Raw genomic sequence first — 27,500 nt, 5'->3', positions numbered from 1 at the left:
GTAGCGAATCGTTTATTAAGAAAAATAAATAAACTTAACACAAAAGCGGAAAAAGAAATAATAATAACTTGGTCCCGAGCATCTACCATTATACCCATAATGATTGGTCATAGTATTGCTATACATAATGGAAAAGAGCATTTGCCTATTTATATAACAGATCGTATGGTGGGCCATAAATTGGGAGAATTTGTACCTACTCTAAATTTCCGAGGACACGCGAAAAATGATAATAGATCTCGTCGTTAAAAGTCGTTAATAATTAATAACATAAGGTGAAGATAGATGCTTATCGTTCATTAGTAAGAGGTGAATCTTATGATAAAGAAGAGAAAGAGTAATCCATATACAGAAGTATGTGCTTTAAGTAAACATATATGTATGTTTACTAACAAAGCACGAAGAGTAATTGATAAAATTCGTGGACGTTCCTATGAAGAAACACTTATGGTACTAGAACTTATGCCTTATCGAGCATGTTATCCACTTTTTCAATTGGTTTATTCTGCAGCAGCAAATGCTATTCACAATATGGGTTTAAACGAATCAAGTTTAATCATTAAGTGGAGGTACTACTGTGAAAAAATTAAAGCCTAGAGCTCAAGGGCCTAGTTATCCAATAAAAAGACCCACGTGTCATATAACTATTGTATTAAAAGATATATCTGTAAACGAAGAATATTATAAAAGATCCAAATACGCCATATTATGCTTAAAAAACCCTGGATGGCTAAAAAAAAACAAGTACACAGATATGACGCGTTATAATATATGTGGTATCGGGGGATTATGGGGCAAAAAATAAATCCACTTGGCTTCAGACTTGGTGCAACCCAAGGTCATCATTCTCTTTGGTTTGCACAACCACAAAATTATTCCGAGGGTTTACAAGAAGACCAAAAAATACGAGATTGTATCAGGAATTATATACAAAAAAATATTAGAATATCCTCTGGTGTTGAGGGAATTGCATGTATAGAGATTCAAAAAAGAATCGATCTGATTCAGGTCATAATCTATATGGGATTTCCAAAATTACTAATAGAAGGTCGGCCTCGAAGAATCGAAGAATTACAAATGAATGTACAAAAAGAACTTAATTGTGTAAACAGAAAACTCAACATTGCTGTTACAAGAATTACAAACCCTTATGGACACCCTAATATTCTCGCAGAATTTATAGCCGGACAATTAAAGAATAGAGTTTCATTTCGAAAAGCAATGAAAAAGGCTATTGAATTAACTGAACAGGCAGGTACAAAAGGAATTCAAGTACAAATTGCAGGACGTATCGACGGAAAAGAGATTGCGCGTGTCGAATGGATCAGAGAAGGTAGGGTTCCTCTACAAACTATTCGAGCTAAAATTGATTATTGTTCCTATACAGTTGGAACTATTTATGGGGTATTAGGCATCAAAATTTGGATATTTGTAGATGAGGAAGAATAAACCTTTATTTGACTTGTCTTTATGTTCTATCGGCAATAAAAAAAAAAGCAAAAAATGACAAACTCTTTCATTCTTTTTTGGTTAAATCAAAACAAAAATGGGCAATTCTAAAAGGTTGAATAAAAATTCGATTCATTTTTTGATATTGAGAAAATTGCTATGCTTAGTGTGTGACTCGTTGGTTTTTTCGAGTTAGGATTCAAAAAAACGGGACGGCCCATACATAGTATGAACTAATAACTATAGAACTAATAACCAACTCATCGCTTCATATTATCTGGATCTAAAGAATCGGTCATGATATGGTATATTGGTTCTATCATTGTAGCAACGGAAAGTTTTTTTGCATAAAAAAACGAAAAACCACTATGATTAAAAGTTGTAAAGCAATAACAATCAAAATGCAGATAAATGGAAGGATGAGAGAAAGAGAGAAAAAGAATATCAATGCTATATGATTCCAATATGTAAGGTCTATGAGTGATCTTAGAAAGGATAGTGTAATAAAGCATCAATACTAATTTGATTGATCTATAATTAGATGAATTTGTTCATAGAACAAAAAAATCAAGAGCCCCGAGTCAATAAAGACTGAGAAAATTTACTCACGAACACATTTCATTTTCATTGGGAGCTCCATTGTCGAATTCAGGCCTAACCATTAATTGAGAAGCGATGGGAACGACGGAACCTGTGGATGCATAAGATTCTATTGAAAACGAATCCTAATGATTCCCTGGGTAGGATGGCGGAACAAACCCGGGACCAATCCACTTTTATTCTGAGAGGTCCTGTCATGGGATAACCCTACAATTGAAATAGATATTGAAAGAGTAAATATCCGTTCGCGAAAGTTTTTATTTTATTGGATTTAAAAATTTTTGTCGATCCGATATGATAATAAAAAAGACAAAACCAAATAAAGACTCGTTATAAAAAAATGACATTATATTATCTAAAATATCATTAAATACATCTATATTATTTTATAATTGTTTCATTCGCGAGGAGCTGGATGAGAAGAAACTCTCATGTCCGGTTCTGTAGTAGAGATGGAATTAATTGAGAAACAACCATCAACTATAACCCCAAAAGAACCAGATTCCGTAAACAACATAGAGGAAGAATGAAAGGAATATCTTATAGAGGTAATCGTATTTGCTTCGGTAGATATGCTCTTCAGGCACTTGAACCCGCGTGGATCACATCTAGACAAATAGAAGCAGGGCGGCGAGCAATGACACGAAATGTGCGCCGCGGTGGAAAGATATGGGTACGTATATTTCCAGACAAACCAGTTACAGTAAGACCCGCGGAAACGCGTATGGGTTCAGGGAAAGGATCTCCCGAATATTGGGTAGCTATCGTTAAACCGGGTAGAATACTTTATGAAATGGGCGGAGTAGCAGAAAATGTAGCCAGAAGGGCTATTTCAATAGCGGGATCCAAAATGCCTATACGAACTCAATTAATTATTTCAGGATAGGAATGTAGAACCAAAGGAAAGAAGTCTTTGGAATGAAAAAAAAACACTTGTAGGTTTCTTTTTTTTTTTTTATTTATTTTGGACAAACAATATCTCTTTTTTTTTTTACTTCGCCCCTTTGCATCAAAAGAGCAAATAAAAAAAATGATATGATTCAACCTCAAACCCATTTAAATGTAGCGGACAACAGCGGGGCCCGAGAATTGATGTGTATTCGAATCATAGGAGCTAGTAATCGACGATATGCTCATATTGGTGACGTTATTGTTGCTGTAATCAAGGAAGCAATACCAAATACACCTTTAGAAAAATCTGAAGTGATCAGAGCTGTAATTGTACGTACTTGTAAAGAACTCAAACGTGACAATGCTATGATACTACGATATGATGACAATGCTGCGGTTGTTATTGATCAAGAAGGAAATCCCAAAGGAACTAGAATTTTTGGTGCGATCGCACGGGAATTGAGACAGTTAAATTTCACTAAAATAGTTTCATTAGCACCTGAAGTACTATAAGTATAATAAAGATGAGACCCTTATATAGTTATAGCATTTGAATAAAATAGATAAAATTAGATAAAATGAATTAGTAGATTTTTCTCACGCATATATCTTTAACAATTCATAAAAAAAATATATAAAGAAAAAAACATGTTGATCATATCAAAATTCGGGGGCAACAATAATTTTAGTTTATCATGGGTAAAGACACTATTGCTGATATAATAACTTCTATACGAAACGCTGACATGAATAGAAAAGGAACGGTTCGAATACCATCCACTAACATCACCGAAAACCTTGTTAAAATACTGTTAAGAGAAGGTTTTATTGAAAACGTGAGGAAACATCAGGAAAGCAACAAATATTTTTTGGTTTTAACCCTACGACATAGAAGGAATAGGAAAGGGCCATATAAAACTGTTTTAAATTTAAAACGGATCAGTCGACCCGGTCTACGAATCTATTCGAACTATCAACGAATTCCTAGAATTTTAGGCGGGATGGGAATTGTAATTCTTTCCACTTCTCGGGGTATAATAACGGACAGAGAGGCCCGACTAGAAGGAATTGGCGGAGAAATCTTATGTTATATATGGTAAGCTTTCTTATATCCAACTTAGATATGGAACTTTCCTATTTATTAATTTGTGAAAAAAAAAACGGGTTTCTAATATAACTCTCCTACTACATTAGTTAATACTTCAAAGAGGTTTTGTTTTACCTGGAATAAAAGGAAAAAAAAATGGATTCATGGAAATTGAATTACTGAATCACTTCCGAATGGTATACTTAAGATTCGATTAGATAATGAAGATCGGATTCTAGGTTATGGTTCAGGAAGGATTCGGCGTAGTTTTATACGTATACTACTGGAAGATAGAGTCAAAATTTAAATAAGTCGTTATGATTCAACCAAAGAGCATATAATTTATAGACTCTGAAACAAGGATTCAAACGATTAGTTGATTTATTTTTTCAACTTCAATATTGCTTTCGAAGAGATACAATTCGAAAGTTCAAAATTTCAAGAAACTTATTCTCTTCCAATAAGTAAATTCGAAATTACGTTAAGGAATGACAAATATGAAAATAAGGGCCTCTGTTCGTAAAATTTGTGAAAAATGTCGACTGATCCGTAGACGGGGACGAATTATAGTAATTTGTACCAACCCGAGACATAAACAAAGACAAGGATAATCTTTCTAAAATAAAAGAGACTTTCTGTATATACAAATAAAAAAAAGAAAGGATCCGTTTTGACATGAAATGGATATATCCATATATCTCTGACTTATATTTATGAGATGATAAAATATGGCAAAACCTGTACCAAGAATTGGTTCGCGTAGGAATGGGCGTATTGGTTTACGTAAGAGTGCGCGTAGAATACCAAAAGGAGTTATTCATGTTCAAGCAAGTTTCAACAATACCATTGTGACTGTTACAGATGTACGGGGTCGGGTAATCTCTTGGTCCTCCGCTGGTACTTGTGGATTCAAGGGTACAAGAAGAGGGACACCGTTTGCCGCACAAACGGCAGCAGGAAATGCTATTCGGACAGTAGTGGATCAAGGTATGCAACGAGCAGAAGTCATGATAAAGGGCCCCGGTCTCGGAAGAGATGCGGCATTAAGAGCGATTCGTAGAAGTGGTATAATATTAAGTTTCATACGAGATATAACCCCTATGCCACATAATGGATGTAGGCCCCCTAAAAAAAGACGTGTGTAAAAATAAACAAAACATTTCAAGAGAAAGAAATAATTTAATGATTTGAACAAAGAATAATATTACTATGGTTCGAGAGAAAGTAATAGTATCGACTCGGACACTACAATGGAAGTGTGTTGAATCAAGAGCAGATAGTAAGCGTCTATATTATGGACGCTTTATTCTGTCTCCACTTATGAAAGGTCAAGCCGATACAATAGGCATTGCAATGCGAAGAGCTTTGCTTGGAGAAATAGAAGGAACATGTATCACACGCGCAAAATCTGAGAAAATACCACATGAATATTCGACCATAGTGGGTATTCAAGAATCAGTACATGAGATTTTAATGAATTTGAAAGAAATTGTATTGAGAAGTAATCTGTATGGAATTCGTGGTGCGTCTATTTGTGTCAAGGGTCCCCGATCTATAACTGCTCAAGACATCATCTTACCACCTTCTGTGGAAATTGTTGATAATACACAGCATATAGCTAACCTAACGGAACCAATTAATTTGTGTATTGAATTACAAATCGAGAGGAATCGCGGATATCGTATAAGAACACCAAATAACTCTCAAGACGGAAGTTATCCTATAGACGCTGTATTCATGTCTGTTCGAAATGCAAACCATAGTATTCATTCTTATGTAAATGGGAATGAAAAACAAGAGATACTTTTTCTCGAAATATGGACAAATGGAAGTTTAACTCCTAAAGAAGCACTTCATGAAGCCTCACGTCATTTGATTGAGTTATTTATTCCTTTTTTACATGCGAAAGAAGAAAAATTAAATTTAGAAAACAAGCAACACAAAGTTACTTTACCCCTTTTTACTTTTCATGATAGATTGGCTAAACTAAAGAAAAATCAAAAAGAAATAGCATTGAAATCTATTTTTATAGACCAATCAGAATTGCCTCCTAGGATTTATAATTGCCTCAAAAGGTCCAATATACATACCCTATTGGATCTTTTAAATAAAAGTCAAGACGATCTTATGAAAATTCAACATTTTCACATCGAAGACATAAAACATATGTTGGACATTCTAGAAATAGAAAAATAGAAAAGCATTTCGTATAAATTTGAAATCCATTGGATTTCATTTTTTTTTATTATTTAGAAAAAACTTAAAAAAAAATGAAAAGAAAATGGGTTTTGAATCTTTAGCACAATCCATATACTCAGAATAGATTCAAAATTTAATTGAATAGATGTATCTAGGGAGAATTCACTTTGAAGCGACTATTCCCTAGATACATATGTCGTGATATTTTATTTCACAATTATTTCAGAACTGAATCAATTTAAAAAAGACCTAAAGTTAAGGATTTATCAATAGGTAATGTTGCTCCAATACCCAACCAAAGGGCTACTGCAGTACCAATCAAAAAGACAGTTGTCGCTACGGGACGACGAAATGGATTTTGGAATTTATTAACATTCTCCAAAAAGGGTACGGTTAATAATCCCGCAGGTACTGAAACCATTAAAAGAACACCCAATAACTTATTGGGCACTGTACGAAGTATTTGAAATACGGGAAAGAAATACCATTCAGGCAATATTTCTAAAGGAGTTGCAAATGGATCTGCGGGTTCACCAATCATTGATGGTTCTAGAACCGCTAAACCTACGTTACATGCAATAGTGCCTAGAATTACTACTGGAAAAATATATAAAAGATCATTGGGCCATGCGGGTTCTCCATAATAATTATGACCCATACCTTTAGCCAATTTAGCTCTTAATACAGGATCATTCAAGTCAGGTTTTTTTGTTATTGGGATAGGTGAATTATTATGGATCCATCCCCCGAGGGAACCGGACATGATAATTTTTCATCATCCGGCTCGAGCACAAATCAAACGAATGCAAGTAATTCAGTTCTTACAGGTAAATGCTCAATACCCAAGTAGGCTTACAAAATTGACCATGATCAAGTGCTTTCTGGGTCGTCTCAGACCTTGCGATTGGATTTTATTCCCCAAAGATTCAAAAAAAAAAATTGAGACTTTTTACAGACAAAGTATTTACTTGTTACTAATAGAGTCTAGCCTCTGTTCTTCTTTAGATCCCTTGTTGCACTCCGATAGTATCTATCATATATCATAAATCGGGTCAATGCAAAAGAAATGAGTGCATTTCCATACTATTAAGTAAGTGAAATAGATAAAACAAAATCTGTATTATGCCGCATCACTTATTCTACTGGATCTTACGGAGCCTGTTCACGCACCACATAATCAAGTCTGATCATAGAAAAGATTCTCTTCAAGTGAACCAGCCTATCCTCTGTATGGGGCTTACGCGGTGGTTGGAACAAAGACACATTTAGTTGTGAATTCAAACAAATGTGGCAGATAAGGAATATATCTGCACGGACTAATCAATAGTTCAAGTCACACACTCCCATAATCCATTTTCTCTTCGGAGAATTCACTTCAACCATTAGTGTCAAAGAAATAATACAATTTTGTGGGGTTGAAGGGAGATATCCAAATACATGTTTTATTCTTTTCAATAATCCATATTTATAGCAATGAAATCCTATTGTTCCTACCCTGAGTGAAGTGATAAATGACTGATTACAAATATCTATGATCTATATTATATTCTTTATTCTCTATAAAGGACCAGAAATGCCTTGCTTACGTATCATTGGGAAGTGCATTAACATAAATACGGCAGTAAGCAGAGGTAATACAAAAGTGTGTAAACTATAAAAACGAGTCAGAGTGGATTGTCCTACACTAGCACTTCCACGTAATAACTCTACCAAAGGCGATCCTATTACAGGAATAGCTTCCGGTACACCTGTTACAATTTTGACTGCCCAATAACCAATTTGATCCCAAGGTAAGGAATAACCAGTCACACCAAAAGATGCGGTCAATACAGCCAGAACCACACCTGTAACCCAAGTCAATTCACGAGGTTTTTTAAAGCCACCGGTGAGATACACACGAAATACGTGCAGGATCATCATTAGGACCATCATACTTGCCGACCATCGATGAACTGATCGGATTAACCAACCAAAATTAGCTTCAGTCATTATATATTGAACAGAAGCAAAAGCTTCAGTAACGGTCGGGCGATAGTAAAAAGTCATAGCAAATCCCGTAGCTACTTGTACTAAAAAACAAGTAAGCGTAATTCCGCCTAAACAATAAAATATATTGACATGCGGAGGAACGTATTTACTAGTTATATCATCTGCAATCGCCTGAATCTCAAGACGTTCTTCGAACCAATCATAGACTTTATTGAGATAGGTAAACTCAAGGAACTCCCCCTCTGAGAACCGTATATGAGAATTTCATCTCGTACGGCTCAAACAGAAACACCCAAATACTGGCTATAACGGATATGTGGAATAGAAAGTTTGAAACTTCTTTAATCCTATGATTCAATCTTTCTCTAAAGATACGAAAGAATAAAAATCTGAAAGCTCTTCTTTGTGGTTATAATGCCAAAATATCAAGTTGGCTCATTCGTCTTTATGTTGATGGTTACAGGCCTCTTGAATCTTCTATTTACCTATTTTTTTTTCTTTTCTTTGATTTTTTATTTGTGTGTAATGCAGCTTTACTTCTGTTTTCTTTATTATTGATAGGAATTCTCTTGTTAAGACCCTATAGAATCGATTAAAACCTCAGATTCATACTACAACCACGATGATTCAATAAAACCTTCAAAATAAGTCCAAAAATTCTCTGAGTAAGAATCGGTGGATCATCACTTATTCAATGAATATATATAATGAAAAAAAAATACAAAGAACGGTTTGTCCTTTAATTCAAAATAAAAAAAGCAGAAACAGAAAAAGAATCAAAATATTTCAATTTATAACTTCTAACCCTTTTTTTTAACTCTTTTTGGTTAATTCTTTTTTTGGAGTCCGGCAAGCGAGGTCTGAATATGAAATATGAATCATAGTTATAATAGTTTGTAATCTATTTCATATATTCCGCGCGTTCCAGATACTAGAATGAATATCCGACGAGGTAAAACTATCTGTATCAAGATGACAGAACCGATTTCTGTAGTATCCATAGGATCAATTATAACAAGTCACACACTCATATTCCGGAAATACAGAAACAAAGAAATTCCACGGTCGAACTACCAAAAAATAGAATGGACTAAAAGCGACCTAAATGCTTCACTTGGTTTTGTATTGAAAAGCTATTTAGTAGTTCTTGTTAATCTAATTCATTGAAATTCCGTCCAGTAAAATGGAAGAATTATAAATCTCCAAAATAATAGATAAGAATATCGCAAATAGAGCCATTGCGATACCCATCAAAGGAGTAGTTCCCCAACCGGGAGCTACTTTACCATATTCCGAATTCAATGGTTTCAATAAATCCCCTATAATAGTTCGTCTTGGACCAGATCTAGAACTATCCTCAACGGTTTGTGTAGCCATAAATCCTATTTTGTATTCATTGAGAGTCGTTGACTTTGTATACCATTCTATTGTAAATAAATGATCTTATCATAGATCCGTTGTAGTCTTAAAATTATATAATAATGGAAACAGCAACCTTAGTTGCCATCTCTATATCTGGTTTACTTGTAAGTTTTACTGGGTACGCCTTATATACGGCTTTTGGGCAACCCTCTCAACAACTAAGAGATCCATTCGAGGAACACGGAGACTAGTTGAATTAATGAGCCTCCCAATATTGGGAGGCTCATTAATTCAATTGAGATAGAGATAATCAAAAATCATTTCATCTTTTTAGTTGGAACTTTAGGCGGTTCCCTAAAAAAGATAGCGAAAAAGATTATTCCTAAAGTCGAGACTAAGAGGAATGTATAAACCAATGCTTCCATAGATTCGATTGTGGTTTACAATTATAGCTTCCATACCTGTTTATTTTGGATCGTCTCCCGGATAATTAAAAAGAAAGAGTCAAAGGAAAGGCAGCAATTCAAATCAAGATTTATCCGGTACCCTATTTATGTTAAACTATGTTAAATCACAAAAATAAAGGTGAAAAGTAAGAAATCAATCTTATATCAGACTACTTGTCTTCTTGTAGTCGGATCCCCAAGTTTTTGGAATGCTCCAAATTCTACTTGAGCATCCAAATCTGGGTCAATACCGGCAAAAACATCTCTGAACAAGGTTCTAGCACCATGCCAAATATGTCCGAAGAAAAAGAGTAGAGCAAACGAAGCATGTCCAAAAGTAAACCAACCCCTTGGACTGCTACGAAAAACACCATCGGATTTCAAAGTAGCACGATCTAATTCAAAAATTTCTCCCAATTGAGCACGTCTAGCATATTTTTTCACAGTAGCAGGATCACTATAACTGACTCCATTCAGTTCGCCGCCATAGAACTCCACAGTTACACCTACTTGTTCGACACTATACTTCGATTCTGCCCTTCTAAAAGGAACATCTGCTCTAACAATTCCGTCTCCGTCTACCAAAACAACCGGAAATGTTTCAAAAAAAGTAGGCATACGACGTACAAAAAGTTCACGACCTTCTTTATCTCTAAAGATAGGGTGTCCTAACCACCCAACCGCTATTCCATCCCCGTTGTCCATTGAGCCCGCTCTGAATAATCCCCCTTTTGCCGGATTATTGCCGATGTAATCATAAAAAGCTAATTTTTCAGGAATTTTAGACCAAGCTTCTGATAAACTTTGATTTTCGGCTAGCCCAGCGCCAACTCTTCGATATATTTCTTGCTGGAAGTATCCCTGATCCCATTGATAACGAGTGGGACCAAATAATTCAATCGGGGTAGTTGCTGAACCATACCACATAGTTCCAGCAACAACAAAAGCAGCAAAAAAAACAGCAGCGATACTACTGGAAAGGACGGTTTCAATATTTCCCATACGTAATCCTTTGTATAGACGTTGGGGCGGACGGACACTAAGATGGAATAGACCTGCTAATATGCCCAATGTACCTGCTGCAATATGATGAGAGGCTATTCCTCCCGGAACAAAAGGATCAAAACCTTCCACACCCCACGCTGGATTTACAGATTGTACCCTTCCGGTTAGTCCATAAGGATCGGACACCCATATTCCAGGACCATACAACCCCGTTACATGAAATGCGCCAAACCCAAAACAAGCCAGTCCTGAAAGAAATAAATGAATTCCAAAAATCTTAGGTAAATCTAAAGAAGGTTTTCCTGTGCGTTCATCACAAAATATTTCTAGATCCCAATACACCCAATGCCAAATAGCTGCCAAAAAGCACAAGCCAGAAAACACAATATGTGCACCGGCCACACCTTCGTAACTCCAAATACCCGGATTCGTTATAGTCCCTCCTGTGATACTCCAACCGCCCCATGAATTGGTTATTCCTAAACGAGTCATGAAGGGTATAACAAACATACCTTGTCTCCACATTGGATCAAGAACAGGGTCAGAGGGATCAAAAACCGCTAATTCGTATAGAGCCATCGAACCGGCCCAACCAGCAACTAGAGCTGTATGCATTATATGGACAGAAAGCAAACGACCCGGATCATTCAATACGACGGTATGAACACGATACCAAGGCAAACCCATGGAAATACCCCTTTCTCAACGAAAAATAGACACTATGTAACTTTATTGCATTGGAAAAAACTATGCTATGTACCCCCCTTTTTTTCAGTAGATTATCTCGAAGAAAGGATTAATATTTGTTCTATTCTTATTCTTTTAGTAATAATGGAAGAGTTCTGTTTGTAGGAACAAAAAGAAGCAGATCTATTCTATATCCGATAAGTACCAATACGCAATGGTAGGGGGGAGGGATCCCACGTTCATTTTCTATGAGTGAAAGCATACATATTTGTTCATATCATTAAAAAGACCTATTCCTAAAGATTTTCTCCTTTAGTCATAGCCATTCTGTCTTCTTTTTTTATTTTATATTATGAACTTATTCACTTTATGGATAAACTATGATAAAGGCTAATCTTATTAATATTAAGACAATAAACCCATTGTTTAAGCCAATAAACCCATTGTTACGCTTCCACATCAAAGTAAGATATAGTACTTAATTCTTTTTTTCTTTCATTTAATGCCTATTGGTGTTCCAAAAGTACCTTTTCGAAGTCCTGGAGAGGAAGATGCATCTTGGGTTGACGTATAGTGCGACTTGTCAGATATATTGGGTCACATGGGATTCCCCCATTCTCTCCCCCGATCGAGATATCCTCTCTTTCGCCCAAGAAAGATTGATTGACTTATCAAAAATTTGGAGCGTGAAATGCAATCATATTTATTTTGTTTTTTTTTTGGGGGGGGTATCCAGATTAATATTATCAATTAGAATAATTTATGGTTTAGAATACTTTATAGTTGTCTCGATTGGACCAATAAAATGAAGTATCCAGGCTCCGTTTACAAAAAACCCAATTGGTAATATATCTATGATTACTATCTTTATCATATTCTATTTTTAATTTATAAACAGGAGTGATCTTAAACTGTTTAATCAATCGAGTAATATAATGACTACATTAAATATTTGGCAGAAGACATGACATAAAAGAAATTGAAAAATAAAAAAGCCATATCAAAAAGACTTGGTATTGGGACATTTGTCCTATATGTGCAAATAAAAATAGGGCCGATCTTTACTTGACTTGGAGTAGAACATAAACCTAACAAAATTGAAGAAACCCATTCCGGAACAAGAAAATGACATCGTGATTTGTATTCAATCTCGATGAAACAATACATCAATGAGAAGTTCGTTCGATAAATTTAGTCAATTACTTTTCTATTTTTTGATATTTATAGGTAAAGTAAACAGACCAAAACGAATCTTTCTTGAAAAATAAAAATGGAATCCAAAAAGTCCTTTGTTAGAAGGAGTCCAAAAGAATGCGGGCTGTAATCTACACATTGATTCTTTTTTTCGCGATTTTTGATAACCTGTATGCATCAAAAGGTGCGCGTATGGTTCCTAAAGATACAATTTTATCCTAATCAACCGACTTTATCGAGAAAGATTACTTTTTTTAGGCCAAGAGGTTGATAGCGAGATCTCGAATCAACTTATTGGTCTTATGGTATATCTTAGTATAGAGGATGATACCAAAGATCTGTATTTGTTTATAAACTCTCCCGGGGGGTGGGTAATACCCGGAGTAGCTATTTATGATACTATGCAATTTGTAGGACCAGATGTACAGACAATATGCATGGGATTAGCCGCTTCAATGGGATCTTTTATTCTGGTCGGAGGAGAAATTACCAAACGTCTAGCATTCCCTCATGCTCGGCGCCAATGAGTTTTGTATTTGAGAGAAAAAAGAAGACTATGCCTTCGCCATATGAAATATGACTATTAAGTAATAATAGCATGGCATTTTGAATTCGATATGAGAAAAAAAAACCAACCATTCGATTATATATCGAAAGAGTAGTATGAGATAAGGGGCATTTCCGATTTTATCTGATCTATCGGAAGCCTATTGCAGCGTCACAAACTGTTTTGTTTTCACCCCGGAAGACTAATTATGTTATGAAAGAATAAAAAAAAAAAAGAAACTTTGGGATTGTTGAATAAAAGACTAAATAAATATCTATATAAATATAAAGCAACGGAGCCATCATAGTATTTTTTAACTACTCCAAAATAAAAAAAAAAGGAAGGATGATTATTGGATTATTTACCGATCTGGGTCTAGTATGATAGACCCTATATTTTCTGTTTCTTCGATGGGAGGGAAAAGTGAATTCCATTGTAGAGCCGTATGCAATGTGCAAAAGATAACGATGCCTGTACGGTTGTTCAATTCTATCTTGTTTTTCGTAGTATTTATTATTCTTTATTTGATTTGTTCTCTTTGATTTATCTTCGAGATAGAAGAACCATTTTTTATGTTATATAATCAGGGTAATGATCCATCAACCTGCTAGTTCTTTTTATGAGGCACAAACGGGAGAATTTATCCAGGAAGCGGAAGAACTGCTGAAGTTACGCGAAACCATCACAAGGGTTTATGTACAAAGAACGGGCAAACCCTTATGGGTTGTATCCGAAGACATGGAAAGAGATGTTTTTATGTCAGCAACAGAAGCCCAAGCTCATGGAATTGTTGATCTTGTAGCGGTAGAATAAAAAATAACAAGGATGTCACGAAAATACGCAATTCAAAATTTTATCTTCTTACCTACCGGGGTTTGATATAGTATTATATTAATTAATCTATTAATATAGAATTATCAATATAGAAGTAATTCCTAATCATCCGGTTAGGATCGATCTAAACCGATTCATTATGTATACGAGTCAACATGCCAACTATTAAACAACTTATTAGAAAGACACGACAGCCAATCAGAAATGTCACGAAATCCCCCGCCCTTGGGGGATGCCCTCAGCGACGAGGAACATGTACTAGGGTGTATGTGTGACTCGTTCAGAGCATGGACTGGGACAAAAGAACCCATTTTTCCAGTATCAATGATCAGTACCAATAAATAGGATAAAATGGAAGAAATCTATTTACTATATAAAAAGGATCTATCATATCCTTCTATTGTTTATCAAATTTTATGGTTTCTATTGGTGTAAATCGTAAATCCAAGCGTCTCAATTTTCAATTTAAGATGAAAAAGAATTTCCCATTGGTAGCAAATGGTTATCCATTAAGCAGGGAAAATATTATTTAAATTAAAAGGCAAAAAGATTATGCCCTTATTCTTGCAACAACGGACTAACAGGGTCAGCTACACAGCTAATCTTCATAATTAAATATCGTTACTGTATAGGTAGATCTCGTTGTGAAAGACTGATTACTGGATAATTCATAGGTAGAGCCAAAGAGTGTAAACTGTACAAGTTAACAATAGCATTGATTAAGTGAAAGAAGGGGCTCCGGTGTATAGAGGGGACCTCGCCGTTTAAAAAGTAACCATAGAAACGATGGAACCCACGATTTTTTTATCCATTTAGATTTACTACTTTGTGTTTTTATTTAATATGCTTTTTTTAATATCTAGTATCACTATCCATACAATTTCTTATTTTTATTTCGAGGTGAAATGTCTAGAAGAAAAAAAGAGAAAATCGTGGTCGGGAAGGTTATAGTAGCAAAAGCCATTGGAGTTTTTATTTTATACATTGGACGAATCCGTTTTGTTATTCAAAAATTAGGAAAGGGAAAAGGAATAACTGAAAGAAGGGAAATCAATTAGTTATTCATCGAAGTTTCATTTATTCAATGACCAGAATTAAACGAGGATATATAGCTCGAAGACGTAGAACAAAAATTCGTTTATTTGCATCAAGTTTTCGAGGGGCTCATTCAAGACTTACTAGAACTATTACTCAACAGAAAATAAGAGCTTTGTTTTCGGCTTATCGGGATAGAGGTAGGAAAAAGAGAGATTTTCGTCGTTTGTGGATCACTCGGATAAATGCAGTAATTCGCGGCGATAGTGTATACCATAGTTATAATAAGTTAATACACAATCTGTACAAGAGGCAGTTGCTTCTTAATCGTAAAATACTTGCGCAAATAGCTATATTAAATAGAAATTGTCTTTATATGATTTCCAATGAAATTATAAAATAAGTAGATTGGAAGGAATTCATGGGAATGTTTTCAATTTTAAATGGAGTTCGCTGGAGAATTAACTCCGGGAAGGTAGAATAGAAATTAGTATGATACAATATAATAATAAGGTCGCCAAAATGAACAAACAACACGTTCAATAAAAAAAGATTGATTCTTTTTTTTTCTTATGATACAACAATCTTTTTCTTATGATACAACAATCAAAATCTGGATTCGCGAATTTTTCGAACAAAACATCAATCCGCCTTTGAGTTCGTATTAGAATTTTGATTCAAGTGAAGAATAAACCTATTTCTTTTTGATTCTAAGACCAGTAGTTCTAGTGGTCGACTCATCTCTTTCAAATTGTTTCTCATTATTAAGAAAAGGTAACAAAGATAAAATACGAGCTTGCTTTATAGCACTAGCAATTAATCGTTGTTGTTTTAAGTTTAATCGATTCACCCGTCTAGATAATATTTTTCCTTGTTCACTAATAAATCGACTAATTAAACTCATGTTTCTATAATCAATTCGATCCCCCGATCCAATCGGGGGCAAACGCCTACGAAAAGATCGCTTGGATTTAAAATAGAGTCGCTTGGATTTATCCATGATTTGTTTATTCCTTATCCCAAAAACCTATTTTGATGATGGATTTTGGGTTGTTTATCTTTAAATATATGTTATATAGAATATATATATAATATATATATATCATTTTGAATCTTCCTTGTAAGGGTGACATACAGGCGATCGGATCAGTTCGATCTATTTCTTTATCTCCCCATGAATTGTATGTTTGTAACAAAAGGGACAGAATTTTCTCAATTCCAATCGACTAGGCGTATTATGTCGATTCTTTTGAGTAATATATCTGGAAATACCAATACTCATTGATTCCTTATTAGCACCATTTCGAGTACATTTGGCACATTCCAAAATAACTGTTACTCGAACATCTTTACCCTTTGCCATGAACCTCCTTTGGATTTTTTATTTAACCAACTATTCCATTTTCCGATCCAAAGAGAATAAAGGAACAAAAAAAAATGGAAGTTGCTAACTCGAAATCAAATTCTGAAAGATTTCGTTGAGATCAAGATAGTAATATAATTAAATAAGTAATAGAAGAATTTCTAACTACATTTATAATCCCAGTAAAGTATTTCATTTTTCATTTAAGTATTTTGTATAATATTGTTGACCTAGCCATCAATTTCCATTTCCGTTCTCATTCTCTTATCTTATTAATTTAAATTAAATTTAGAGTCCCGGTCCGAGTTTCCGAGTTTTACTGAAGTTGAATCCACTTTTCTTCTTTCTCTTTTCGAACTTATTATAATTATAATTTAATAAATTCGAAAATTCAAAGAAGGGAAGGGGAGGGATTAGTCACTGATATTTGATTATATCTCTAATCTTCTTCACCCCCTCCCATGTCAATAACTAGAACTAGAAGGAGAATTAAAAAAAGGAGAAGATCAACGCATCCGGGAATAAACGATTAATCTCTATCAATAGACCTGCTAAAGACCCAAACCATAAAGTACTTACTACCGGTGCCACGGAGAGATATGTTTTTAGATCTCGCATTTTAAATCCTCCTTATTTATTGTAATTTGTAATACATATATGATCAGACATATATGTAATTATGTAATTAATGATCACTTGTATTTGTACGCGGAATGCCTAATTCAAATGGAAATGTACAACGATTCAGTAGCTATTCCTTTTCTTAAAAAAAAGAAAAAAAAAAGATACACCCTTTTATGTCCCAACATTCCCGAAAAATATTATATTCATTTTTTTTTACAGCATATACGTTACGTATATAAGTCTTTTATTATACTTAATAATATGTTATATGATATGAGATAAAAAAAATAAATGACAAGATGATTTTTGTATATGAATGGATAAAATAAAGATGTGGAAAACAATACAGGTATTCTCTACAATGACACTGTCGACCAATGGAAAGGGATGTAGCGCAGTTTGGTAGCGCGTTTGTTTTGGGTACAAAATGTCACGGGTTCAAATCCTGTCATCCCTACCTATTACTTATCTTATGAGCAGTAACAAGGGATTAATTGAAATCGATTCAAATTGGATATCCATAATCCAATACATAATATGATCAATCTTTCATTTTACAATATTCTATATAATTCTATATAATAGAATAGTAGATGCATGCAAAAATATATTAGGGTTTCAAAATATTTAGAAAGCGCTCTTAGTTCAGTTCGGTAGAACGTGGGTCTCCAAAACCCGATGTCGTAGGTTCAAATCCTACAGAGCGTGATTCCATTCTTGTTATTCTTAGGTCGAAAATTACAATGAAATAATTGAACAGTAATCTAAATTTGACCCCCTATGGATTAAAATTAAAACAAGTAGGGGGTCAATCAGATATTAATTAATCAAAGGTCCAACTGATCACCACGTCTGTATTGTAAATATGCAGTTACAAATAATCCAGCCAAAGTAATAGGAATTAGACCTAAGACAATTCCAAATAGCAAAACTTCAATCATTTCAATTTGTTTGAAAGGAGAAAGGGAGAGGTACTATCTATTCTTAAATATTAATTCGTATTGCACATGAATCTTAATGACCAAGAATTTGAAATTGACACGGTAAGAAACTATAGAATATATGGAATACCACAGAAAGATTTCTTTTTTTTTATGAATTATTCATTCAATTAATTTCAAATAAGTCGTATCTTGTTCAAACTGATAAATAGAGCTGAAGTTATAGTTAAAACCGCTAGTAGAAAACCGAAATAACTAGTTATGGTAGGCATAAAGGGGCTAAATGAAATATGTTATTTTTTTTTATACATATGTTTATAAAGCACTTCCCTAAATTTCAATTTTGGTTTTGAAAGAGATAAACAAAAATACCAATTGAAAGAATAAGTTCAATTGAAAGTTTTTGATTCAGCAATTATTATCATTATAAATAGTAACAAAAAAATAGAGTGACATAGGTAAGAAATCAATTCATCATCTGTGATATCTATTCATCCCGTGATTCCGAATCAACAGATTCGATTCATTGTGCAACTCTTAAAAACAAATATTACTATACTAATAATTACTATAATAATTACTATAAATAATTACTATACTAATATTATATTAATATTATAAATAATAATTATTATATTAATATTATATTAATATTATAAATAATAATAAATAATTTTAAATAATAAAATAATCTTAAATAATAAAAAACTGTGTTGGATAACTTCATTCAAAAAATAAATGAATTTGAATCGCTTAAAATTGAAAATTGGAAAATCATTTCTATTTTTTTTTTTTATCTTTTTTTTTATTATTGTATCGAATATATTGTGTATTTTCGAACCAAAAATGACCTTATAGTATAATGCCTCTTACTTTATTACTTTCCTTTTTTTTACTTTAATTTGAACTCATTAGATTCAGAAGTAGGTTCATTCACATAATATCTCAAATAAGAAGAAAAAGAGTTTTGCAGAATCTAATCGTGCGAAACTCGGTTATACATTTTGTCTTTACATATTTAAAATTAGAAAGCCCCGACTTTCTAATTCTAATTAGGTCACAAAAGACCCAAAGGGCCTAATACAACAATGCTTGCATCGTGAATATTGATTCTTATTTGATTACTTGCTTGTTCTCTTTCTTTCATCGAAGACTATCTACTAGTCTTACTTGTTACTGGACAACTAATCAATTCCTTAAAAATGAAAAAAAAGGGGGGTTCCAACAAAAAACATCTTCTACAACTACAAAAAGAAAGAATATTTATAGATTTCGCATCTAATTGAATTAGAAAGGAATATGATAATCTCCCTCGTGAATTATTCGAAAGCAATCCGTCGGATTCACATTATATCTGATTTTCAGTTTCTAATCCGAAGCCAATAATGAAGAGAACCCTTATGCTACTATTATACTACTACAGGAATTTGATAAATTTTCTATTGAATGATATAACATCGACAAGCAACAATAAAATCAAAAAATAAATTATCTAGCACTCCATTTCGATACTGATTGTGAAATTGCGTTGCTGTGTCAGAAGAAGGATAGCTATACTGATTCGGTATACTCTAAAGACACCCTTGGTACACTATTGACGATCTCACAAAGATTTCATTTCAGTGAATTCCCATTTACTGATCTCATCTTTTACGGAATCGATCCCCTTTTCTTTTGACTGTACACGAATATGGAGCTCGGCATGTCTGGAAGCACAGGAGAACGTTCTTTTGCTGATATTATTACCAGTATTCGATACTGGGTCATTCATAGCATTACTATACCTTCCCTTTTCATTGCGGGTTGGTTATTCGTCAGCACGGGTTTAGCTTACGATGTATTTGGAAGCCCTCGTCCAAACGAGTATTTTACAGAGAGTCGACAAGGAATTCCATTAATAACTGGCCGTTTTGATCCTTTGGAACAACTCGATGAATTTAGTAGATCTTTTTAGGAGGCCCCAATGACCATAGATAGAACCTATCCAATTTTTACAGTGCGATGGTTGGCTGTTCACGGACTAGCTGTACCTACCGTTTCTTTTTTGGGGTCAATATCAGCAATGCAGTTCATACAACGATAAACCTAATTCGAATTATAGATCTATGACACAATCAAACCCGAACGAACAAAATGTTGAATTGAATCGTACCAGTCTCTACTGGGGTTTATTACTCATTTTTGTGCTTGCTGTTTTATTTTCCAATTATTTCTTTAATTAAGAGAAGAAAAGAGAATAGTAAACAATAGAATACTAGAAATTCTCTTATCCCATTCGGAAAGATATCATCTCATAATTATCTATGACTGTTTATGTCTATAGCATGACCACTTGATGAAATGTGGAGGGACGCGGGACAAATGGCCGATACTACTGGAAGGATTCCTCTTTGGGTAATAGGTACTGTAACTGGTATTCTTGTGATTGGTTTAATTGGTATTTTCTTTTATGGTTCATATTCCGGATTGGGTTCATCCCTGTAGTAATCGGATGAATTGACTTGTAGACATGAAAGGGTAAGAACTCAACGGGATCCCCCTCGAATCAGACAAATAAAGAGGGGGTAGGTCCCGTTAAGTTCTTTTAAGTTTTTAATGATCAAAATATTTTATTCGTATAAATGAAAAAAATGAATCACTTTTTTTCCGATGTTTGAAAAAACCCTATTTCATTTCTTTCTGATGATGTTTTTAAAAAATAAACTTCATTGATTGATTCAGAACATCTGTTCCTTGATAGTATCTGTCGATACTTTCAAAGTTAAAAGAAAGAAAAAATCACTCGACCCCCCTTTTTTTTCTGGAGGACACACTCACAATATACCAATAATATATATTTCTGTTGATCAGATATCATCCAAATTCTTTCTATACTAATCGAACCTTACTCTATGTATTTTAGTATTTAATCCAAATTTAAATCTTTTTTATAAATTCATTGAAGAAGTTCTATTTGCTCAATAAATTTACCTCTATTTTTTTGTTTGTCCATTACTTACGTAATAAATTTGAAAAAGGTTCTGATAAACCTGGAAAAATTTGAAACTAAAAATAAAATAGGATCTTTGACAAACGGGATCAAAAAGCATTATTATTTCGACACAAGCCATTACATTATTATTTCGATACAAGAAAGGACTATGGAAAATGACTTCTTATGTTATTGTGTCGAAGGCTGGTAAGACGAATAAAACACCCTCCTAGAATGCCTTGTTCCATTCATTTCTTTATATTCTCCACTTACTTATCTTATGTTGAGTATCTAGTCGAATTTGATTCTATTCGAATACAAAACTATTAATACATTCTATGACATTTCAATATGACAATAATCACATAATCATACCGCTCTAATCCAATTTGGATTGAAAAAAAAAAAACAAAGAAAAGTGAAATTAAAGTCAAGTAGTCTTCTTCACAATATACATAGGCGGTACAAGGAATTACCGAACTCTGGTCGAAAAGGAAAAAATAATATAAAAAAGCAAAAGGCTTTTCATAATCTTTTTGATTATACATAATTATAATTATATAAATTAAATATAAATTCAATTATATAAATATAAAATATAATTGAATTAATATTTAATTTATATATAAATATAATGGAATTGCCAACAAATATTTGGTTCTTTTTACAAACTTTATGTTGATAAATTCACGGTTCTAGAAATTCATTTCAGACAATTGAACCTTCTCAAACTGTTTCTTTTTAAGAACCAAAAAGATTTGTGCCAAAATAACAGATGCCAAGAAGAACAAAAGGCCTTGGACACGTAATGGATCTTGAAGTACGATTTCAGCATCCCCCTGACCAAATCCACCCACATTAGGATTACTCGTTAATGGTTGATCAAGTTTGATAGATTCGCCCTCTGAAACAAGAAGTTCCGGTCCCGGGGGGATAATATCAACCACTTGACGTCCATCCGATGCATCCACTATGGTTATTTCGTATCCTCCTTTTTCTTTGCGTATTATTTTGCTTACTATACCCGCTGTTGTAGCATTATAAACATTATTGTTACTCTTGCTACCGTCGGGATAAATCTGACCCCTTCCCCTGTTCCCGCCTACATATATGGGATATTTTAAGAAGTGAACATCTTTCTTAGTAGCGGGGTCTGGAGAAAGAATAGGAAAGGTTACTTCGCTATATTTCTGACCAGGAACAGGACCTATCACAAGAATATTTTTTTTAGTAGGGCGATAGTTCTGAAAAGACAGATTGCCTATCTTTTCTTTAATCTCGGGCGAAATACGATCGGGGGGGGCTAATTCAAACCCCTCAGGTAAAATAAGAACAGCCCCTACATTCAAAGCTCCCTTTTTACCATTAGCAAGAACTTGTTTCAGTTGCATATCATAAGGAATTCGAACAACTGCTTCAAATACAGTATCAGGAAGTACCGCTTGTGGAACCTCGATATCTACGGGTTTATTAGCTAAATGGCAATTGGCACATACAATACGGCCAGTCGCTTCTCGTGGATTTTCATAACCCTGCTGTGCAAAAATGGGATATGCGTTTGAACTGGGTGTCCTAGTGATTATATATATCATGAGCGATATGGAAATGGCTCGAGTAATCTCTTCCTTTATCCAAGAAAAAAGAGTATTTATAGTTTGCATGGTCCAATCATTGGTATCGAAAATTTATACAATAAAATTAGGTAGGTCCCTAGTCTAGTATAGTTCCCTATCTATGATTTTGCTATTTACTAAAAAAATATTAATGGAATATAGGAAGAATTCCTTGTAGGAGTAGAAAGAATAAGTACAATTTTGAATGTTTTGCTTATGTACAAAGTAACAACCATTATAATTTGATCAGTGAATCATTTTTCAGTCATTCAGTGAATGATAAATCACTACAAGTGAGGGAGATACACGATTTAAATAACGGAAGATCAAATATTTTAAAATTGTATCTAGAATGACCGGAAAAGTGGAAACAAGACCGGATATAATTTGATCGTTATGATCAAATCCAAAATCTTTGTATAAAGAGCCAATCATTAGTTCCCAACCGTGGGGCGAATGGAATCCTATACATAAATCAGTTAATAAAAGAATTGAAAAAGCTTTTATTGTGTCGCTTAAGTTATATAGGAATTCTTGAACCCAAGAGTTAAGAATAACAAGTTTTTCATTACCTAAAATCGAATAACCACTTAGAATAACGAAACAGATTATATTTGTCGAGAAGTTCAAAATCGTATGGATACAATCCCCATTGTGTATCTTGATCAATTGGATCGTTTCTTTGTAGATTCCGATACGAAGCTTTTCTAGATGTGTTTCCGGGTATTCCTTTATCATTTCGTCCAAGAGGAAGAGTTCCTCTAATTCTATGAATTTTTTTAGAATACTCTTTTCTTGAATGATATTCAAGAAAATTTCGGATTCCATAGTATCCCACCAATTAGTAACCCAAGATTCCAGACTTTTAGTAAATGAGAGAGAGATCCACCAGGGCAAAAATACTATAGATGCAAGATATAGAAGGGGAATGAATGCTTTCTTTTTTGCCATTTTTTCGTCTTTGAATTTTTAATGAACTCACCTCATTCGTCGACTCCATACCATACGATACTAACTAATATTCATATCAAGGATAAGTTCTATTACAAGTCATCGAGCCCATGAATCTATTCCCTTTTTTTTCTGTATGATTCAGTGGTTAGTACTTGAATTTAGAAATAATACAGAAATGGAATAAAAAAGAGTCCACTCCAAATTCGCACTTCAAATGCGAATAAAGATATTGTTTCCAAATATATCATTTGCTAAAATTCGAAAAAAGTGCCTCCTTTCGATAAATAAATGCACAAAGGCGCCCATGAATATTATTCGGATTTTGAAAGAAAAGAATTCTCTTTCTATCAGAATATCCAATTTTTTGAAAAAAAAAAAAAGCATTCACTCTTTTCAGTTCATTTTTCAAAATACTTCAATTGGTACACGCAAGAAATAAGCCAATTCAGCAGCTTTTTGCTCAATTTCTCGTGGAGTCAAATTCTCATCAGTACGAGTCAGGGGAATAGCCCCATGGCCTCTGATTTCCATATAAAGGACACGACGAGCATAAATACCCTCTTTCACTTCTATTCTGATGGACTGGATGTCTTTCATAAGGAATTGGAGTAAGATGCGACGATTTTTTCCAGGAAATCCCCAACGAAAAATACACACTATTCCTTCTTTTCTATCGAATCGATCATAACCACTACCTACATTCCATGAGATTGTGCACCACAAATAGGAGCTAATAAAGAGACCCGCAATCCCGTAGAAAGACATCACGATCCCCTGTGGAAAAGAAATGATTTGTGGAGACGGAAATAAAGATATCAAATTCCTACCAAGATAACTGGAAATTCCAACTAATAAAAACCCTAATGAACCTAAAAAAAGGATAAAGGCCCAGCAGAAATTACTTGTTTTTCGAGACCCCGCTATAAGTTCTATCCATATATGTTCTGATCGCCAATTCATACTAGATCTAGTTGCATTTTATTGAGATTGAGAGAATAACCCAAATGAATTTGACTTTTTTTGTGTGTTTCCGAAGTAACTCTCATCAACTAGCACTATTCCGATGTGAACTTTTAGGAGTAATTCATCGAATTGCTTAGATCTAAAATAATAAGATCCACTTCGTATGATTCCCTATAGATATCTACGTATGGATACATTTACTTTACATTTCAGGCATTCGCCCCAATCCCGATTTTTTTTTCAAATAGCTATAATTCATTTATGTATATATCATGTTTACGCATGCATAATAGCTTATGTTCAGGGGAAACTGCATCACATATTTTATTCTAAGAAATCAATATCTGTATTATGGTCTAAGGCTTGAAAAAAAAAAATAGATAAGATTTGGCCCTATCATATCTATATCTATATCTAAAAAATCTTGTTTTTTTGAACATGAAGAAATAAAGAAGCCATCGCAATTGCCGGAAATACTAGGCCCACTAAAGGCACCAAAATAGAGGGTAAGTTATTGAAAGTTGTCATAAAATAGATACCTGGATTTCATATTTGTACCTGTTATTGTTCTATTGTTATTTATATTGTTATAAAGGTATCGTATAATCATTATAATTCATATATAATTATACTAAGTATAGCTAAGTGAGTACATAATTGAGTATATGTAAGTACATAATATTAATATATAAATAAAATAATAAATATAACAATTTCTAAAATTTATAAATAAAATAAGATAAGAAAATAAGTGCAAGGAATGTAGAACTAACGAAATAGAATTTTTCATCTTTCTACATGAAATATATAGATATGTATGTGTATGATAATCTCCTTTTTTTATTATTTTTTATTATCTTGTTTTTGTCTAATAATTTGAATTTAATAAACGTGAATAAAGAAAGAGTTTGTTACAAATTCCCGAAAAATTTGTTAGAATCCGATCCGGGAATAGGGATTCTTAGTAAAACTGGACATTCTCAAAAAATATAGAATCTTGCATCTTTCTATACTTTTATATTTTCTATATGTGAATTATATACACATAAGAAGGGAACGTGAAATTCTCGTTTTATTCCCCTTGCCTAATTTGAATTTCGCGGAAGAAGGAATTCACTCTTTTTTTTTTTACAATTAAATCTTATGTTACCAAATGTTATCAAAGTCAAAATAAAATCCGAAGAATGGATTTTGACTTTGATTTCTATAAACTAAATAACTACTTGTTCTATACACAAAAAAAAATCATTTCTATTTTTTTATATATATATTATATATTTTTATATTATATATTTTTAATTTTTATTAAGGCTCTACTTGATTGAATTTTGATTCAGAGGAAAGAACGCATGAAGCTGAAATAACTCACTCAGAACGCCTTTTAAAAGATTACGCGGTACGATTGGATCAAATAGGCCCTTATGGAATAAATATTCAGCCGCTTGTGAGCCCTCAGGTACTGTTTTATTCAATGTTTGTTCAATTACTCTTTTACCCGCAAAGGCAATGTAGGCATTGGGTTCAGCAATAATGATATCCCCCAACATACCAAAACTAGCTGTCACCCCACCAGTAGTAGGAGATGTAAGGATTGATACATAGAATAACTTTTTATTTGATTGATAATCATATAAAGCGGAAGATATTTTAGCCATTTGCATCAAGCTCAAACTTCCTTCTTGCATGCGTGCTCCTCCAGAAGCACACACTAAAATAAGAGGTAAAAATTGATTGGTAGCATATTCGATCAAACGGGTGATTTTCTCGCCAACTACCGATCCCATACTACCACCCATAAACTGAAAATCCATAATCCCAATTGCTACGGGAATACCGTTTAGTTGACCTGTGCCCGTTTGAACAGCCTCAGTTAATCCTGTCTTTCTTTGATAAGAATCAATACGATCTTTGTAGGGTTCCTCTTCTAAATTAAATTCAATGGGATCCAGAGAGACCATGTCTTCATCCATCGGAACCCAAGTACCTGGATCAATCGAAAGTTCGATTCTATCTGAACTATTCATTTTCAAATGATGTCCACAGTGTTCGCAAATATTCATTTTTGATTTAAAAAATTTCTTATAATTTAATCCATAACAATTTTCGCATTGAACCCACAAATGCTTGTATTTTGGAGTCACATCTAGATCATTAGATCTTTCTGTTTCTGTTATAGTTAAATCACTATCATCCAGGCTCGGTTTTATACTTGAACTCTGGTTTTCACTACTAGTTCTGCTTTCATCAAAAATGTAACTATAAATGTAACTGTCACTATAATTGACAATACCACTTAAAATGTAACTATCAATACAAATTTGAGAAAGAAAATAACTGTCAATACAACTATTAATGTGGTTATTCCAACTATATTTAGTATTATACATGTAAGGATCATCGTGAGGATCGTCACTATTAGATACATTATTCAGATAACTAAAATTCTTATAATTAGAAAAAGAACTTTCTAGTTCACTTAGAAAAGAATGATCATTGTCAATCTCAAAAATCTTATTTTCAATATCCAAATATATAAAATAACTATCCCTATCATTATCCCTAACTAAAAAAGTATCATCAGAGAGGAAACTCTGAATGTCTATAACGCCGACTAAATGATCAACATTACTGTAACTAGAATTGTCACTATTGCTCCGACTAAGAGTGTTTTTATCTATATCATTTAGAATCGGGTCTTCACTTACACCGGTATTTTCAATAGGACCAAGACTATCCATTGATTTAC

The 27,500-nt window shown here is 33.5% G+C and overlaps 31 protein-coding genes and 2 non-coding genes across 33 annotated transcripts in view; 17 read left to right on the top strand and 16 right to left on the bottom strand. All coding sequences in view use genetic code 11, as the record gives it.

The window, feature by feature from the left end:
* rps19 overlaps window positions 1-249 on the top strand; it is a 285-nt gene extending 36 nt beyond the window's left edge. The window contains exon 1 of the mRNA in view: window positions 1-249. This exon is cut by the window's left edge and continues 36 nt beyond it. Coding sequence (YP_009574687.1; ribosomal protein S19) covers window positions 1-249 — 249 coding nt within the window.
* A 69-nt stretch (window positions 250-318) lies between these two features.
* Window positions 319-597, top strand: rpl22. The gene has a single exon. A coding sequence (YP_009574686.1; ribosomal protein L22) covers window positions 319-597, from the start codon at window positions 319-321 to the stop codon at window positions 595-597; it is 279 nt and encodes a 92-aa protein.
* Window positions 598-789: 192 nt separating this feature from the next.
* Window positions 790-1,449, top strand: rps3. Its single transcript has one exon. A coding sequence (YP_009574685.1; ribosomal protein S3) covers window positions 790-1,449, from the start codon at window positions 790-792 to the stop codon at window positions 1,447-1,449; it is 660 nt and encodes a 219-aa protein.
* A 1,075-nt stretch (window positions 1,450-2,524) lies between these two features.
* On the top strand, window positions 2,525-2,935 carry rpl16. Its single transcript has one exon. A coding sequence (YP_009574684.1; ribosomal protein L16) covers window positions 2,525-2,935, from the start codon at window positions 2,525-2,527 to the stop codon at window positions 2,933-2,935; it is 411 nt and encodes a 136-aa protein.
* A 149-nt stretch (window positions 2,936-3,084) lies between these two features.
* Window positions 3,085-3,453, top strand: rpl14. Its single transcript has one exon. A coding sequence (YP_009574683.1; ribosomal protein L14) covers window positions 3,085-3,453, from the start codon at window positions 3,085-3,087 to the stop codon at window positions 3,451-3,453; it is 369 nt and encodes a 122-aa protein.
* A 182-nt stretch (window positions 3,454-3,635) lies between these two features.
* Window positions 3,636-4,040, top strand: rps8. The gene has a single exon. A coding sequence (YP_009574682.1; ribosomal protein S8) covers window positions 3,636-4,040, from the start codon at window positions 3,636-3,638 to the stop codon at window positions 4,038-4,040; it is 405 nt and encodes a 134-aa protein.
* Window positions 4,041-4,503: 463 nt separating this feature from the next.
* rpl36 lies at window positions 4,504-4,620 on the bottom strand. Its single transcript has one exon. A coding sequence (YP_009574681.1; ribosomal protein L36) covers window positions 4,504-4,620, from the start codon at window positions 4,618-4,620 to the stop codon at window positions 4,504-4,506; it is 117 nt and encodes a 38-aa protein.
* A 135-nt stretch (window positions 4,621-4,755) lies between these two features.
* On the top strand, window positions 4,756-5,172 carry rps11. Its single transcript has one exon. A coding sequence (YP_009574680.1; ribosomal protein S11) covers window positions 4,756-5,172, from the start codon at window positions 4,756-4,758 to the stop codon at window positions 5,170-5,172; it is 417 nt and encodes a 138-aa protein.
* A 64-nt stretch (window positions 5,173-5,236) lies between these two features.
* On the top strand, window positions 5,237-6,223 carry rpoA. The gene has a single exon. A coding sequence (YP_009574679.1; RNA polymerase alpha subunit) covers window positions 5,237-6,223, from the start codon at window positions 5,237-5,239 to the stop codon at window positions 6,221-6,223; it is 987 nt and encodes a 328-aa protein.
* A 241-nt stretch (window positions 6,224-6,464) lies between these two features.
* Window positions 6,465-6,989, bottom strand: petD. Its single transcript has one exon. A coding sequence (YP_009574678.1; cytochrome b6/f complex subunit IV) covers window positions 6,465-6,989, from the start codon at window positions 6,987-6,989 to the stop codon at window positions 6,465-6,467; it is 525 nt and encodes a 174-aa protein.
* A 794-nt stretch (window positions 6,990-7,783) lies between these two features.
* On the bottom strand, window positions 7,784-8,272 carry petB. Its single transcript has one exon. A coding sequence (YP_009574677.1; cytochrome b6) covers window positions 7,784-8,272, from the start codon at window positions 8,270-8,272 to the stop codon at window positions 7,784-7,786; it is 489 nt and encodes a 162-aa protein.
* A 1,098-nt stretch (window positions 8,273-9,370) lies between these two features.
* On the bottom strand, window positions 9,371-9,592 carry psbH. The gene has a single exon. A coding sequence (YP_009574676.1; photosystem II protein H) covers window positions 9,371-9,592, from the start codon at window positions 9,590-9,592 to the stop codon at window positions 9,371-9,373; it is 222 nt and encodes a 73-aa protein.
* A 104-nt stretch (window positions 9,593-9,696) lies between these two features.
* Window positions 9,697-9,828, top strand: psbn. The gene has a single exon. A coding sequence (YP_009574675.1; photosystem II protein N) covers window positions 9,697-9,828, from the start codon at window positions 9,697-9,699 to the stop codon at window positions 9,826-9,828; it is 132 nt and encodes a 43-aa protein.
* A 66-nt stretch (window positions 9,829-9,894) lies between these two features.
* On the bottom strand, window positions 9,895-10,002 carry psbT. Its single transcript has one exon. A coding sequence (YP_009574674.1; photosystem II protein T) covers window positions 9,895-10,002, from the start codon at window positions 10,000-10,002 to the stop codon at window positions 9,895-9,897; it is 108 nt and encodes a 35-aa protein.
* Window positions 10,003-10,188: 186 nt separating this feature from the next.
* psbB lies at window positions 10,189-11,715 on the bottom strand. The gene has a single exon. A coding sequence (YP_009574673.1; photosystem II 47 kDa protein) covers window positions 10,189-11,715, from the start codon at window positions 11,713-11,715 to the stop codon at window positions 10,189-10,191; it is 1,527 nt and encodes a 508-aa protein.
* A 502-nt stretch (window positions 11,716-12,217) lies between these two features.
* Window positions 12,218-14,269, top strand: clpP. The gene is made up of 3 exons: window positions 12,218-12,286; window positions 13,134-13,427; window positions 14,042-14,269. A coding sequence (YP_009574672.1; clp protease proteolytic subunit) covers window positions 12,218-12,286; window positions 13,134-13,427; window positions 14,042-14,269, from the start codon at window positions 12,218-12,220 to the stop codon at window positions 14,267-14,269; joined, it is 591 nt and encodes a 196-aa protein.
* Window positions 14,270-15,374: 1,105 nt separating this feature from the next.
* rpl20 lies at window positions 15,375-15,728 on the top strand. The gene has a single exon. A coding sequence (YP_009574671.1; ribosomal protein L20) covers window positions 15,375-15,728, from the start codon at window positions 15,375-15,377 to the stop codon at window positions 15,726-15,728; it is 354 nt and encodes a 117-aa protein.
* Window positions 15,729-16,019: 291 nt separating this feature from the next.
* rps18 lies at window positions 16,020-16,325 on the bottom strand. The gene has a single exon. A coding sequence (YP_009574670.1; ribosomal protein S18) covers window positions 16,020-16,325, from the start codon at window positions 16,323-16,325 to the stop codon at window positions 16,020-16,022; it is 306 nt and encodes a 101-aa protein.
* A 156-nt stretch (window positions 16,326-16,481) lies between these two features.
* Window positions 16,482-16,688, bottom strand: rpl33. Its single transcript has one exon. A coding sequence (YP_009574669.1; ribosomal protein L33) covers window positions 16,482-16,688, from the start codon at window positions 16,686-16,688 to the stop codon at window positions 16,482-16,484; it is 207 nt and encodes a 68-aa protein.
* A 489-nt stretch (window positions 16,689-17,177) lies between these two features.
* On the bottom strand, window positions 17,178-17,306 carry psaJ. Its single transcript has one exon. A coding sequence (YP_009574668.1; photosystem I subunit IX) covers window positions 17,178-17,306, from the start codon at window positions 17,304-17,306 to the stop codon at window positions 17,178-17,180; it is 129 nt and encodes a 42-aa protein.
* Window positions 17,307-17,695: 389 nt separating this feature from the next.
* Window positions 17,696-17,769, top strand: trnP-TGG. The gene has a single exon. It is a non-coding gene; the product is annotated as a tRNA-Pro (tRNA).
* Window positions 17,770-17,946: 177 nt separating this feature from the next.
* On the top strand, window positions 17,947-18,020 carry trnW-CCA. The gene has a single exon. It is a non-coding gene; the product is annotated as a tRNA-Trp (tRNA).
* Window positions 18,021-18,139: 119 nt separating this feature from the next.
* Window positions 18,140-18,253, bottom strand: petG. The gene has a single exon. A coding sequence (YP_009574667.1; cytochrome b6/f complex subunit V) covers window positions 18,140-18,253, from the start codon at window positions 18,251-18,253 to the stop codon at window positions 18,140-18,142; it is 114 nt and encodes a 37-aa protein.
* Window positions 18,254-18,429: 176 nt separating this feature from the next.
* On the bottom strand, window positions 18,430-18,525 carry petL. The gene has a single exon. A coding sequence (YP_009574666.1; cytochrome b6/f complex subunit VI) covers window positions 18,430-18,525, from the start codon at window positions 18,523-18,525 to the stop codon at window positions 18,430-18,432; it is 96 nt and encodes a 31-aa protein.
* Window positions 18,526-19,955: 1,430 nt separating this feature from the next.
* Window positions 19,956-20,207, top strand: psbE. The gene has a single exon. A coding sequence (YP_009574665.1; photosystem II protein V) covers window positions 19,956-20,207, from the start codon at window positions 19,956-19,958 to the stop codon at window positions 20,205-20,207; it is 252 nt and encodes an 83-aa protein.
* Window positions 20,208-20,216: 9 nt separating this feature from the next.
* psbF lies at window positions 20,217-20,336 on the top strand. The gene has a single exon. A coding sequence (YP_009574664.1; photosystem II protein VI) covers window positions 20,217-20,336, from the start codon at window positions 20,217-20,219 to the stop codon at window positions 20,334-20,336; it is 120 nt and encodes a 39-aa protein.
* A 22-nt stretch (window positions 20,337-20,358) lies between these two features.
* On the top strand, window positions 20,359-20,475 carry psbL. Its single transcript has one exon. A coding sequence (YP_009574663.1; photosystem II protein L) covers window positions 20,359-20,475, from the start codon at window positions 20,359-20,361 to the stop codon at window positions 20,473-20,475; it is 117 nt and encodes a 38-aa protein.
* A 139-nt stretch (window positions 20,476-20,614) lies between these two features.
* Window positions 20,615-20,737, top strand: psbJ. Its single transcript has one exon. A coding sequence (YP_009574662.1; photosystem II protein J) covers window positions 20,615-20,737, from the start codon at window positions 20,615-20,617 to the stop codon at window positions 20,735-20,737; it is 123 nt and encodes a 40-aa protein.
* Window positions 20,738-21,919: 1,182 nt separating this feature from the next.
* petA lies at window positions 21,920-22,885 on the bottom strand. Its single transcript has one exon. A coding sequence (YP_009574661.1; cytochrome f) covers window positions 21,920-22,885, from the start codon at window positions 22,883-22,885 to the stop codon at window positions 21,920-21,922; it is 966 nt and encodes a 321-aa protein.
* Window positions 22,886-23,098: 213 nt separating this feature from the next.
* Window positions 23,099-23,788, bottom strand: cemA. Its single transcript has one exon. A coding sequence (YP_009574660.1; envelope membrane protein) covers window positions 23,099-23,788, from the start codon at window positions 23,786-23,788 to the stop codon at window positions 23,099-23,101; it is 690 nt and encodes a 229-aa protein.
* Window positions 23,789-24,196: 408 nt separating this feature from the next.
* On the bottom strand, window positions 24,197-24,751 carry ycf4. Its single transcript has one exon. A coding sequence (YP_009574659.1; photosystem I assembly protein Ycf4) covers window positions 24,197-24,751, from the start codon at window positions 24,749-24,751 to the stop codon at window positions 24,197-24,199; it is 555 nt and encodes a 184-aa protein.
* A 417-nt stretch (window positions 24,752-25,168) lies between these two features.
* On the bottom strand, window positions 25,169-25,282 carry psaI. Its single transcript has one exon. A coding sequence (YP_009574658.1; photosystem I subunit VIII) covers window positions 25,169-25,282, from the start codon at window positions 25,280-25,282 to the stop codon at window positions 25,169-25,171; it is 114 nt and encodes a 37-aa protein.
* Window positions 25,283-26,067: 785 nt separating this feature from the next.
* accD overlaps window positions 26,068-27,500 on the bottom strand; it is a 1,497-nt gene continuing 64 nt past the window's right edge. Inside the window, exon 1 of the mRNA in view lies at window positions 26,068-27,500. This exon is cut by the window's right edge and continues 64 nt beyond it. Coding sequence (YP_009574657.1; acetyl-CoA carboxylase beta subunit) covers window positions 26,068-27,500 — 1,433 coding nt within the window.

The sequence above is a fragment of the chloroplast genome of Carya illinoinensis (assembly GCF_018687715.1).
Source record: "Carya illinoinensis chloroplast, complete genome".
In the NCBI taxonomy this organism is placed as follows: Eukaryota; Viridiplantae; Streptophyta; class Magnoliopsida; order Fagales; family Juglandaceae; genus Carya; species Carya illinoinensis.
The sequence above is the reverse complement of the archived record's forward strand: the minus strand, read 5'-3'. Positions and strand labels throughout refer to the sequence as shown.